Source organism: Cnephaeus nilssonii, assembly GCF_951640355.1.
Source record: "Cnephaeus nilssonii genome assembly, chromosome: 11".
NCBI lineage: Eukaryota > Metazoa > Chordata > Mammalia > Chiroptera > Vespertilionidae > Cnephaeus > Cnephaeus nilssonii.
This window is the reverse complement of record NC_137082.1, coordinates 5,539,392-5,553,571: the sequence shown is the minus strand read 5'-3', so window position 1 is coordinate 5,553,571 and position 14,180 is coordinate 5,539,392. Positions and strand designations below refer to the sequence as shown.

Genomic DNA, 14,180 nt, shown 5'->3' with positions numbered 1-14,180 from the left:
TGGGTAGACTCGCTTCATTCCTTTTCAAGAAAACATCTGCCATATACCCAGATCTGAATAACCATCGTTTTCAAGTCCATGAGCTAGCATCCCCAACCAGACAGATGCACAGGAGCTTTTCCCAGAGAGCAGCAGTGCTCTCTGTGCGAGAGCTGCCATGTACTGTCAGGTCTGGGCGTGAGAAAATTAATTCATGGCTTCATCAAGGGCATTCTTCTGTGAAACTCGTCTGCTGCAATGCCTGATACGGAGACACCAGCACTGTCTGGTTCCTGCTCGGTGGCCAGCAGCTTTACCCCGGCGCTTTTGTGCCAACATCACTTAGTGTCAATACAATAGAATAGGCTCATACTATCCTGGTATTATCATGACTTAATGGGTCACCCAATGGGGGACCCTCGGGGTCTGTGGGATGACACTCTGAGAACCTATGGTGTGGGAGTCGGACTCTGGAGACAAAGCAGGTGTGTAATACTGACTGGCTCTGTCATTTTTATGCTGCCATGGGACCCGAGTGAGGCCACATGTTCTTTCTAAGCCCTGTCTCCTCATCTGGAGAATGAAGACATGGGCTTCTTCGACCATTTGTTGTGAGCACTGAATGGTAGAACTAATGAAATGGGCCTGTACAAATGGGGTTAGTACATAGCAGGTGCTAGAGAAGGTTCCTTTCCTTTCCTTCTTAGAACATTGGTTCTAGCCGAGCAGAGGTCTCTTGGCTGTTCTCTCACTTGCAATGCCTTGATGAAGGGGGAGCAGAATGGACAGGGAGCAGCAGAGCTTCCTGGGTTGTTTAAGCAGGGAGGTCTTAGGTTCTTTGGACCCATCAGTTCTATATGGATGACTTAGTGTAGTTTGAGCCAAAGAGCCAGCTTCTGAGAAAATTAGCAGTCTTCCTTTCGCTCTCATCTTCTGGGCTTTGGGCTCTTTACTGGTAATCCTGGTTTAGCCTCAGAACTCTAGGGTGGAGTGGAGGAGAAGGGACCCTTCAGGGGCCTTTCACAGTGGGAAAACCATCTCAAGGAAGAGGCAGCTTCTGCTACAAGACCTGTGCCCTGCTGGAAGTCTATAAGTGTAGTGTGGGACAAGGTTTTCCCAGCCAGAAAAATACTGGAGCATGATTTTGTCGCAGCCAAGCGAAACCCGAAATGCACAAAACCCAATTCCCTTCAAATTTTAAAAATGAACATTAATCTGACAGTGGTTTGAAGACTGTGGCCCACCTTCAAAAGAGGTCGACAGTTCCTGTCCAAGACAGATCCCATTGAGTCTTTAGTTTATCGTGTATTATCTTCCTTATTGCCCTGAGGGTGGGGGTGGGGACACACTATTTAGCTTTCAGAAGAGGTTGTGGTTTTGACCTGTTAGTGGGTTCAGTGTCAAGCCCGGCGTGTCATGGTGTTCCAGGTCTTTCTGGGAGAGCTCTTGCCCGCTCAATGGTGCCTGGTCCAGAGCTGCTGGCAAGGACTTTTCCAGGAGAAAACCATACCCTGATACCTGCAAGAATACATTCCGAGTGCAGTGGCCCTGTGTTTGAAATGCCCTTAGTTCTCGCTGCAGATCTTGGGTACTCAGGCTGAACATCCTTATTTTACTAATCTTTATTGGTAGCTAGACTTGGTATCATGTGTATACAAGCCCCGAATTTTAAAAAGCATTGCGCATGTATTAAATTTTGTCCTGAAGAAGTATCCCAGCAAGGTTTCCTGTAGCTCAGAGCACTCGGATGTGATGGGGGTAGCAGAGCTACCTGGGTGACTGTACACTAAAGCATTTAAATTGATGTCTTGTTAGGTTTTAATAGACTCTCTCTGTCCCCAAGATAGAAAGGACCCCTGTACCCAAAGATGGATGGGGATCTTTGTATTTCTGTTCTCCATCATGTGTGGTTCTGTGAAGTATGCGATGGTGGGCCTGGGGTGCAGGTGAACCCATCTCATATTGCAATGACCAGTGTGGCAGAAGCGGGGCTGGGCTGCACTCTGCTGTTTGTCTTCTTGACGTTGTGACCTTGAGCAAGCCAGTTCACTTTGTTGAGCTCCAGCACCTTCATATGTAAACTCAGTCTTAGGACACTTGCCCCTTATGTGCTGCAGGGGTTGGTTGGTTGTGAGGCTTCAGAGGAAGGGCTGAGAAGCCGTAAGATAGGGTTCAAGGCAAGAGAACACTGAAGAGTGCCCAGAGAAAAGGTGAAAGGTGAAAGCCTTCCTCAGGTGGAGGAGGACAGAGCCTGCCCTGTCAGAGGACAAGGGGCCAGTCCCTCCTGGTGGCTGTGAGGTTGGCTCTGCCGGCAGACCACCTGCATTTTAGTGCTCACGTCTCCACGTGTGACCTTACCGTGCTTCCGTTTTGTCCTCTGAAAATAGGTATCAAAATAACCTCCGCAACAGTACCTGCCCTTAAGGATTACATGGATAATAATAGGCCGAAAGTCCAAGCCTGGTTTCTGACTATGGGAAATGCTCCGTCATGTTAGCTCTTACTACCATTAGGACCACAGTAGGCTTTCCCCACATGCAACAGTGTTTTGTTTCAGAGACATAACTAGATATGTGGTGTAGCCAAAGCCTGGTAGCAACCACCATATTTTAGAGCAGCCGTCATTTAACGGGGTAGGTCCTCAGGAAGCCAGTCAGAACAGCGGGCACCTCAGTGCGGTCGGTGAGTGTGAGCCTTTAAGGGAGCTGTTATGTGAGATTCCTCTAGGCCAGTGATGGCGAACCTATGACACGCGTGTCAGCACTGACACGCGTAGCCATTTCTGATGACACACGGCCGCATGCCGAGGATGAAACATTTGCTGCTCCTGAGGATGAAACATTTGCGACTAGAGTCTTGGAGTTAGTTTTTTTCTCAAAGTGACACACTACCCGAGTTATGCTCAGTTTTTTGGCGAAGTTTGACACACCAAGCTCAAAAGGTTGCCCATCACTGCTCTAGGCCCTTTGGAGAAAAGGGGCGTATCCATGCTGTGAGTGTGCTGCTTGTGATGAAAAATTTACAACATTTTATTGGCAAAACTATATTTCAAACAAAAACCTTGATTACCTTGCTATGGGAAATAGGACAGAGAAAAGCAAAAGCAATTTCTTACATGTCTTGGATTATTCTATTTTAGTTCCTAAAGAGATTATTTGGGTGTTTTCTTGAGCAAACAAGCATGTGGTGTTTCTACCTGGTTTACCTGTTCTGTGAGGGCTGTAGGAGACATTGTTGTCAGGTGTGCGATCAGTGGACCAGGATTCAGAAGCCCTGGGTCCCAGCTCTGCCACACCCTGCTGTTCGACCTCGGGCAAGTCACCTAACTTTTTTGGACCTCAGGTTTGAGACCTGAAAAGTGGAGAAGATGCTGGTCATCTTGCCCTGCTCACTTCACCTGGGGCATCATGAGGCTCAGTGAGAGAATCGGGTAAATTGCTTTACAACCAAAATACAAGTATTAACAAATGGCTGCTGGTAACCAAGTTCTGACCCTCCTAATGAAATATTTTCTTTCTCAGTGATGTTACAGCCTTTCGATTATGACCCCAATGAGAAAAGTAAACACAAGTTTATGGTTCAGTCTATGTTTGCGCCAACTGACACTTCTGATATGGAAGCAGTAGTAAGTACTGAATGCTTCTTACTTTTTAGTATTCAATGATTAGGGACAGAATTGTGGGTGCATGCAGTTCACAATATGTTAGAATTGTTTTAAAGGGGAATGTTGTTTCCAGGGAGGTTTTTACTCTGGCTGCCTTTATGGTTTTCCTAAAAGCTTTGATATTTTACATTTTATGTAACTCTAGAATACTGTTCTTCTTTGACTTTTGTATCTCAGTTTGCCTCAGCAATTCCTTGTTCTGATGGATTGTATCTTGAATGGTTTGTGGGTTCTCTCCCTTTCCTCCCATCTTGTGCCCTACAGAAAAGGGCACCCATTCATTACCATGTCTCTCCCACTTCCCCCGCCTTTAACCACCCCCCCCCCCGGAACTCCCCCCCCCCCCCCTCGAATTCAGGGGGATGTGAGCAAGGTGAATACTAAATGTCCTCCGCCCTTAAGAGGTTTGTTCCCCCCTCCCCCCCTCGCTTGGTCCTGGTAAGCATGATTTAAAAAAAATTTTTTTTTAGGTTCTTGCATTTTTTTTCTGCTTAAATGCATGTTTAACTAATTTTGGTAAAAATAAGATGATTTCATTTTCATAAAATAAATGATACGATATTATTGATTTTGCTGGAAAAAGGGTGTAATGGAAATTCCAAAAGTAAGCTTGTTATACACTCAAATAAATGAGTAGGCCTTTGGTGCTGTGAGTGTGAATCACAATATACAGAGCAGCTTCACCATCCATCGCACCGGCCGGGACAGGTGTCTGGTCCTCACAGAGTGGGAAAGAAGGGCAGATTGCCTCAGTGTTTCCATCACTCCAGCCTGCCAACCCAAACTAAGAGCTGCAGTCATCCAAGGAATGCCTGCAAGTTTGAGTTAGCTGTGACTCACACTGTCCTGTGGTTTTCTCTCTCTGAGTTTGATACTAAGGGCTGTTTCACACAGCTCACCTTTGTGTCTCAGAATCACCACACAGCCTTTTCTACTGGTCTTGGAAAAGTAAACCGATCATCTTCATGTGTTTAACTTTGGGGCTGTAAATGGAGGAGAAGCCACTATTTGGGGGTTTGAGAGAGATCAGTGATAATGGGCCATCTTCCTTTGCATAAGAACAATTATTGAGGCTACTTTTACTTCCTAGAACACGATGTGTCATTTCGTGTTAATTTATGTAATCAAGAAAATGTATGGCAAGTATGAAATAAGGAATATCTGAGAATATGTTCTATTTGGCTTTTGTTGCATGGCTTACTAAAGAGAGCATGGGCTTGGGTGTGGAGCTGAGGTCTCCCTTTTACTAACACTGTGGCCTTGGGCGATTTCATTAACTCTCTTGAGGGTTTGGTCACCTGTAACATGGGGTTAAGGGCCTGGTTGATGGGTTGTCATGGGATGAAATGTGCTCTGTGTAGAGAGCACCTGGCAGTGCCTGGCTCTGTTTCATCTGCTGTCACAGGTCTGGCACTCTCTATAGTCACGGTGAATCTCACTTCTTCACATGGTAATTTTTGTACCAGTTTTAAAGATGTTTATATGAAATGTGCATTGTAGAACTTTTGGAAATACAAAAATGAAAAGTTACCTGTAATTTGTTATACTTGACCTAACCACTGTTAATGAATGAAGCCTTGAGCTTTTTTATTTTATTTTAAAATATCTTTCTTTTTATTTTGATATACAGAAAGTTGAAAAAATGGTACATTAACCACTCATATCACCTTTACCTAGATTCACCATTTAACATTTGCCACATCTGCTCCATTTCTGTCATAAGCTTTCTTTTCTACTGAACCACTTAAGGGTAAGATGCAGACTTCACCCCTAAATGCTTCAGAATAAGGCCAGTCTTCTATACAGCCACATACTGTTATCCCAGCTGAGGAGTTAACATGGATCATATTGTCCAGCAGAGAAACACACGTTACAGTGTTTTTCAGTTGTTCCCCAATGGCCTTTAGTTCTAGTCTGGTAGAGTAGTCTGGACCTTTTTAGTTTTTCATGACTTTGAATTTTTTAGAGTCCAGGCCAGTTGACTTGTAGAATGTCCCACATTCTCGATTTGTCCAATTGTTTCCTCATGATTAAATTCAGGTCAAATGTTTTGTGGCAAGAATATTCCATATGTGATGTCATGTATGTATCATTTCAGAAGGCATTTAATGCTGATTGTCCCTCTGTTGGTGACACTAAGTTTGATTACTTGGTTGCAATGATGATGGCCAACTCTCTCCAGGGTCAAAGCACATTTGCCCCTTGTGGTTAATAACAGAATCTGTGATGCGCTGAGTAAACTGGTGCTTGGACTCAGCAGCAGTCCTCTTCCCAGCGGCCTTAGCATCCAGTGATAGTCCTGCTCGATGCTCTGACATGCATGTTTGCCCAGGAGCAGACTCAGAACATCGATGTTGCATCTTCACTGACTTTCTGTGGATTTCCCATGAGTGAAATGCTCCTCGGTGTCCTGTGAACGGCATGCTGCTCCACAGAGAAACTGCCAGGGTTTATTGGCAGTTCACACCCTGTTGTCTTCATTCTTGGTTCTTAGTACCTGTGTTGCTCCAGCTGCCCCTGCCTCTTGGTCCTGGGGCAGGGCTGGGGGAGTCTGTTCCTTCTCTGCATTGTAACCTCTGATGGACTGGGCTGCAGTTCTCAGAACACCCGAATCCCATTTTCCACTTCCAAAGGAGGAAGAGTAAACCAGGAGTGCAGCATCCCAGAACAGGGTTTAGCCAGGAAGCCACCTGCACCAACAGACAGACGGAGGAGGAGAGCAGCAGAGGCGGCTTGCTGGTTAATGTGCCCTGTTGGTAGTTGGCAGCATGGATCCAACCATCAGCCATGGTCTTCTCTCTTCTAAGTGCTTCCCACAGACTAGCAACAGGGGGGCATTGGTTGACTTTGAGGAGTTAGGCAGCAAGACTGGGATTTGCGAAGTGTAATAAATATTCAGGAAAGCTATTATATTTAATCTTGTCATGTTGAAAATATTGAAATCTCAGCAGACTTAATTTCTTTATTTGATATATATCAGGGCTTTCTCATTAAGAGTATTTTTCTGAAATTGTCAGTTATAGGAAGAAAATTATTCTTCCAGCAGCTTTATAATATCCTGATTATTAAATTTAAATTGTTTTAGTGGAAGGAGGCAAAACCAGAAGACCTTATGGATTCAAAACTTAGATGTGTGTTTGAATTGCCAGCAGAAAATGATAAACCAGTAAGTATATTTATAGTTAACAATAATTGAATGTTGCAAGCTGATACTTATTTGCATACCATCTCCTGCAAAACCAAGATTTAAGTTGGCAAATTATTTTCCTCTTTCTGATGCATAAAAAAACACTTAAGTCAACAAATAAGTGAGCCCCCACAAAATCAGCCTTTGAAAGACTTGCAGAGAGACAACTAATTGGAATAATTTTTGCCCTTGCAAAGTACAACCTGTTGGCTGTGGAAATGTTATAAATCCCAAAGAGCGTCTTTGACTTGGCAGAGTTATAGGTCGCTCTTACATGGGGTAAGACTAAAACAGGGAATAATTTGCCATTTATCATGGTGCTTGACAGACAGGTGTTAAGCACGTAGGGTCTGTTGTTTCACAAAGAACCTAAAGATTCTCCAGTCTGCTCTTTCCCTCAGCACCACCTCTCTATCCCATAACCCCACTTCCTGCTGCTGTCAAACTTGCTTTTAGAGGTGGGGTCTCCACTTCAGACTAACATGGGGGCCCCATACTCTGCTGTGGGCTGTCCTAGGCCTTGTAGAATGCCTGACTTCTGCCCACTAAATACTGGTAACTCTTCCTAGTCCTGACAACCGAAAATATCTCCTGACATTGTGAAATGTGCCCCCCCCCCCCCCCCCCATTGAGAATCCCCTGTGCTGTCTGAGGGGTGAATCCAAGGAATGGCTTCTCCCAGGCTGCCGCTCACTTTTCTCTCTGTATAAAACCGAGGGATTGGCCTGGCATGGCCCTTACTTGATTCCAGTTGAAGACAGAAGACTGAAATGCTAGTATGGACTCCCTTCAACCTAGTCAGAAAAACTTAAATTGTATTAAAAACACAATTTGAAGCCTAGGCAGAGGATTAGCTACCCTGGCTGTTAATAGCTGAGACCTTCTGAGAACATTACCCATAATGACCTCCAGGAATGCTCTGGATCTGTGCCAGAACTACTTAGTATGTTCTTTCTGCACAGTCACTGACATGATCATTATTCTGTTTCTTTGAATTGCACATTATGTCCTGGGAAGGTCAGTTTTGGAAGTTGTGAGACCTGTATTCTGGTCCTAGCTCCAGCGCTGTGATACATTAGCTTTGTAGATTGGGGCCTTGCCTTATTGTGCCTCACTCTTCTCATCTGGAAAATAAAGGCTGGAGCTAGATAGGTCAGTAGAGTTAGATGAGTAGTTCTAGGTTACTACTTGGAACCCCACCACCCAGGACAGCTCTCCCCAGTATACCTGAGCCTCTACGCCAGGGATCCTCAAACTTTTTAAACGGGGCCAGTTCACCGTCCCTCAGACCATTGGAGGGTTGGACTATAGTTTTTTAAAAAAAACTATGAACAAATTCTTATGCACACTGCACATATCTTATTTTGAAGTAAAAAAACAAAACGGCAAAAACACCCGCATGTGGCCCGTGGGCCGTAGTTTGAGGACGCCTGCTCTACGCCACTGGCTCCCCCTTCTATCCTCTCCCTGCCCTCTTCCCCCCCCCGCCCCCCACACACACACACACTGACACATCCCTAGTCAGTCTCAAGATGATTCCATAACACAGGGAAATGGGGGGGGGGGGCACATGTGGCTTTCCCAAATTGAAATATTGCAGACACTGCACTCATTCCACCTTCATCCCAGCTTCCAAACTCTTAAGTTTATGAACTAAATGCCCCCTGTGTCCTCCCTGGCCTCCCACCCCTGCCCAGCCAGTCCTAGGATGTTCAGATCTTCACAGTGACAGTAATTTGTGGGTAAGAGTTCCTACGCTTGCACAATTACTGCATGCTAATTTTTGCATGGTGGGAGTCTGATGGTACCATACATACAGACTTTTCCTCCTCCTCGGAAGCATTAGTCTCGGCTGGACTTGGTTATTTGCCCTTCTCCATAATTTCTGGGACCCAGTTGCTTTAGATTATTAATATTAAGAGACTAGATGAAGTGATCCATTTTTAAATAAACGTGACATCTTGCAGTGTGGATGAAAGGCTGCCACGTATGGTGTTGCTGAGAGCTACTTTACTTTGCATAAAAAAGTCCTTTATTACATAGTTGGTGACACTTGGGCTTTCATTTATTTCTGAACAGCATGATGTAGAAATAAATAAAATTATATCCACAACTGCATCAAAGACAGAAACATCAACGGTGTCTAAATCTCTGAGCTCTTCTTTGGATGACACTGAAGTTAAGAAGGTGATGGAAGAATGTAAGAGGCTGCAAGGCGAAGTCCAGAGGCTGCGGGAAGAGAACAGACAGTTCAAGGTAACAGCATTTCCTTTTCTGATAACCTGAGAACGGGGGGCTTCTTCCTTCTTCCCTAGGATCTTGGGGAGGGAAGTTGATGAACCCCTGAATTCGTAGGCTTGTTTGTATTTGCACACTTTTCTCCCAGAGAGTAATTCCATAGCTTTCATCAGTTTCTCAAAGAGGCCTTGAACTTCCCTTCCCCCCATCAAGAACCTGTGTCTATTTAAACTCTTGTCCCCTGGTTTAAAACAACAACAACAAAAACTCTCACCCTCCATTAGTTTAAATTGAATATTAGAGATAAAAAATAAAGCAGCAGTGGTTATGTGGAATTTACCTTTTCAAATCCCATTTCATCGCCACTGGAGGAGAATCTTTTTTGAAGAGAGTAGATACTGACCTCTACTCCATTTTAACACAGGCATAATTCTGACTTTTGAAGATTCTAAATGAATCTGAACATAAAGCCCTCGTTACACTATGAGCATGGTGATGAGGTTGGAGAAGTTGTCAGAGTAGATAGGTGGAGATTGTGGAAGGAGAAACCCGTGACCAGCCATGGGCAAGACGGCTGGCATTGGTGCTAGAGGGTCAGGCTACACTGGGTGGTAGAGGAAGGGGGATGGACACTGCTCCCGCCTTGGAGGCCTGTGGTGGTGTGGAAACAGACTTGAACTAGCTCTGAGTCTAGTGTGTGCTAATCACAGCATCTCCTGGACCTCTTTCCCAAAATACCTCTGCAGCCCCTTCCAGCTTTAAAAGTGTGTCTGTTCTAGACACAGTAGTGAAGAAAACACTTCTGATCATTTGATCAGAGGAACTTTTGTTGCAGCTTAAATTTTGAAGCTGTGCCACCCAAGCATGTAATAGGTTTTCGCTCTCTAACTACCACAGCACTCGGTTCTCGTAACAAATTCATTTACGCCAACTCTTCTCTTTTATTCTGACAGTGTGGTCGGTCTAAAACTGTCAGTGCCTGGGAAGCGGCCCTGTCTTCTTTCCCTGCAGAAGTCTTCATTGGCCTCATGCAGTGGAATAAATTAGGAAGCTGACTTTTTACTCTTTGGCTAAAAATCTCTAAGATACGCCTAAAGCTTCTTCTTGAGTATATTTCTCTTCAGAAACAGAGTTCTGTGCCATTTAAAGTGATAAATAGGTAGAAATAGCTTCTATATAAACCCAATAAAATAAACGCTGTATTTTGCTGTGCCCATTTTTTTTTTTAGTTAATCGAATAACACTGGTCATTTATCACACTGTGCATTGATATTGGCCATGTCCCACGAGCAGAATATCTTTAAAATATTATCAGGCCAATCTTGACATTAGAAGATTCTTTATCCTGCCAGACACTGATTTCTTGTTTTGTGTTTTTTCATTCTTTTATTTGGCCAACAAATTTCCGGCCCTACCGTGCACCCAGCACTGTGGGTACAAATGGGAGCAGTCCTGCCCTTGAAAAGTTACCTGAGAACAGGGATAGCAGTGAGACATAGACACAAACTTTGACATAGACTGACAGGCAGTCCCACAAGTACAGGGAGAGTTGGCTTGGTAGGCTGGCTGCCGCTTGTCTTCAGGACCTGAGAGGCACTAGGTGGATGTGAAGGCAGAGAAGGAAAAGAAGAAGGGAAAGTGCAGCTGGCATGTGGGTCCTGGGATGAGCAGGTGGATCGTTAGCCAGAGTTCTAGCTGCAGAGTATGGCTGTGTGGCAGATAGGAAGGCTTTGGTGCGGGCCTGGGACAGTGAAGGAGGAAGAAGGGCCGTTCCTTGCACACTTGTTGGCGGAGGAAGGTAGCCAGGTACCTTTATATACAGGAAAAGCAATGTTGCCTCTTCAGTGGGAAATCCATGCACCAAGTAGAAAATATTTGAGATGCATGTATCAAGTTTAGTCACATTTTTAATATTCCAAATTCATGTTATTTGAATAATGATAATCCAGCAGTCTACATGTAACTCATCAAATACCCACTCTGTATACAGCTCTGCATTGGAAAGTTTCCAGGTCCCCTACTTCCAAGTTTCTTGTGATTTTTATATTCCTACCTTGAGAGGTACCTATCATTTAAAAAACTGATGACTTCATTAGGGAAGCCTGTTTAATAGAGGAAGGAAGGACAGAGGGGTTGGGGTTGGATACAGGTGAAGAGGAGCTGCTGGGAGACATGGCCAAGAAAGTGGGTGTGTCCAGACTAGACCATCTTAAGAGCTTTTTTCTGTAAATCATGGGGAACCAAGGTGTGCCCTGCTTGGATTTGTGGTGCAAAAATATATAGGATGTATGGAAGAAAAGAGGGGCTTCTGATATTTTTTATTGGCCTCAAATCAGCCCCCTCCTAGGCTTCAAAATAAGGAGGTTGGACCACATCATGGGGTCTGAGTGTGGGTGTGAAAGCCCCCTGCTAAGCTGTACAGCTGACTACGCTTCTGGTGTGTGGATTGTCTGAAACGTGCATTTGCTCCCTCAGGAAGAAGATGGACTTCGGATGAGGAAGACGGCGCAGAGCAACAGCCCCATTCCTGCGTTGGCCACAGCAGGGAAGGAGGAGGGCCTCAGCACCCGGCTGCTCGCGCTGGTGGTCCTGTTCTTCATCGTTGGTGTCATCATAGGGAAGATCGCCTTGTAGAGGCAGCATGCGGAGGGGGGTCATTTGGATTGATGGATCCGCCGTATCATGGGATTTAAATTTATCATAACCATGTATAAAAAGAAATTATGTATGATGACATCTCACAGGTCTTGCCTTTTAAATTACCCCTTCCTGCGCGCCTGCGAGTGCACCCATACACAAATGTAACACAATGTAACAATCTTTTAGAAAGATACAAATGCATAATACATGATGGGGAAAAGAATGATCTTTGTTAATGACAAGGGAAGCCATGATTAAATGGTAATGGCATGTTGTAAATGTCATTTTAAACATCCGTAGCGTTGGTCCATGTCGCTGGTTACCTCTCTGAAAACACGACTCTCTTCCTTGCCTGGGTGCCGGCCCGGGAGCCAGAGCCCAGCGTGGTGGGAATACCATCCCTCCACAGTCAGCCCACGCTGCTCGCTCGCTCCCAGGCTTCTTGTCCGTGTGATGCCCAGGCCATCAGTTCCTTGGGACTGATGAGCAGAGTCAGCCGCCAAGAAGAATTGTGCTGTGGTGGCATGGGCAGGGTGCTGGACACGGGTGGGCATGGGCACCGACTGGCCCATACTTTGGAAGGAAAAGCCAGTGCTTTGTTCTCTTAAAGGGACCAAGCTAAATTCCTGTTGGTTCACGTCGTGTGATTGAACTGTATTCCGAGATGTTTAATGCATATTTAACTTATCTAATGTATTTCATCTCATGTTTTCTCGTCACAAGATTATAGTTAATGCTGTGGCCTAAAAATCACCTGTGCTACCTAATGCCACAATTGAAACTGGCATTATGGCCAGAGGGCTGTGGGCTCTGCATACGCATATACAGACGTGCGGTTCATTTGAATGTTGGAGAACAGCAGCCAGGAAGTATTTTCCTGTGTAAAAAATTTACAACTGTCAGAGGGAGGGAAATTTGCAGTAGCAACAGTAAACTCGATTGTACCCTTTTTAATGGAGAAGAGCAGACGATCTTTTATATTGTTCTCACTGCCCGCCCCTCAGCCAGCACTCACACTTCCAGCACAGGAACCACAAGCATGGTCCTACAGGTCCAGCTGGGGATCGGGCAGTGAGTCAGGCAGCAGAGGGTTAGGTGAGGGAGTCAGCCGCTGGGGCAGGGAGGGGTGTGTGAGGGCTCTCCAGGTAGTCCGTCTAGCACGTGGTAACTGAGAGTTTGACTGTGGAATCATTTTATGCCGTAAAAGACCAACCCAATTCTGTTTTGACTATGTAGCATCTTAAAAAGAAAAAAAGTAAAATAAATCCCCAAAATTCAGAGTTTTTTTTGTCCTTTTGTCATATTTGCTGTATGCAAGGAATTATTATTTTTATCATCACCATTATTATTTTGTCATTGGAAGGTTGATTTTAAAATGTACCATACCCATGAGAAAATATGTTTAATTACACACACACACGCACACACATTTGGGGTGTTGGCTTCAATTGCGAGTTTAAAAATAAAATTGCTGCACATCGTAAGCCCCGGTCTTCCTTGCCCTTCGATTGCTTTGCCTGCCTCTCAGGGCAAAGAAACCTTCCCTCTGGTTCCAGCAGAAGAGAAGAGACTAATGGGTCTAGTGTGCAAGTGGGTCTAAAAGACAGATTCATCACCAGGAAGAAGTTCTTAGAAGCCATATACCCTGAGTCCTCTTCCCCCAAGTCTGGCTGGGCAGCATGGCCCGAGGTTCTGGCTCTGGTGATCCAGTCAGGACCTAGCTGGGAGGCGGGAGGCTGGTTAGTCAGTAACTTCCTGTCTTCACAGTAAGGTCACTCTGCGTCCTGAGTACGTCCTGAACCTGTCACACCGGTTGCACTTGAGCAGGCAGCCATGGAAGGCTGCCCAGTTGTAAATGAGTCTCTGTGGTTTTTCCATGTGGGTTCTGGGAGTGAGCTGCAAGGCGTGTGGCCTGAAATGTGTCAGGTGTGGGCACCACAGCAGACTAATCCTGTAGCCTCCTGTGCCTTGCCTTGGAGGGAAGTGGAGTGGTTAGGAAGGCCGCAAACGTCCCGTGGCTATGGAGAAGTGTCTGCACGCTCTTAAAGGACATGGCTGTGTTCCAATAAAGCTTTATTCACAAAAGCAGTTGGTTGGATTTGGCCTTCGAGGCTGTAGTTTGCTGGTGCCTCCCTCCCTAGGGTGACTAAGTTCTTAGAAAGAGTGCCTGAGAAGCCTGTTTTGGGTCTTTGAACGTGACAGCGTTTCGTGGACATCTGGAAGCAGGTATTCAATTTCTTAAGAGTATGTGGGCATTTTGTAGCTAAAAATCAAAATTTTAAATCCAGAGTTGTCTCTTTTTTTTTTCTGATTAAACATCCTGTAAAATCTCCCTTTTAGAGGTTCGAACTTGGGGAACATGTTACTTTGTGGGACTTTTTGGCTGAGTGGGAGAAGGAAACTCCCCAGTGAGGGTAGTGGCAGGGAGATTGGCTGTTCTCTGAATGTCCTGGTCAGTAAGGAATGTGTCAG

General features: G+C 45.1%; 1 protein-coding gene across 1 annotated transcript in view; it reads left to right on the top strand.

The window, feature by feature from the left end:
* Positions 1 to 13,760, top strand: part of VAPB (VAMP associated protein B and C) — a 61,185-nt gene extending 47,425 nt beyond the window's left edge. The window contains exons 3-6 of the mRNA XM_079785186.1: positions 3,501 to 3,604; positions 6,729 to 6,809; positions 8,910 to 9,086; positions 11,544 to 13,760. Of these exons, the coding sequence (XP_079641312.1) occupies positions 3,501 to 3,604; positions 6,729 to 6,809; positions 8,910 to 9,086; positions 11,544 to 11,702 (521 nt within the window). The 3' untranslated portion in view covers positions 11,703 to 13,760. The remainder of the gene's footprint in view (positions 1 to 3,500; positions 3,605 to 6,728; positions 6,810 to 8,909; positions 9,087 to 11,543) is intronic.
* Positions 13,761 to 14,180: the final 420 nt, after the last annotated feature.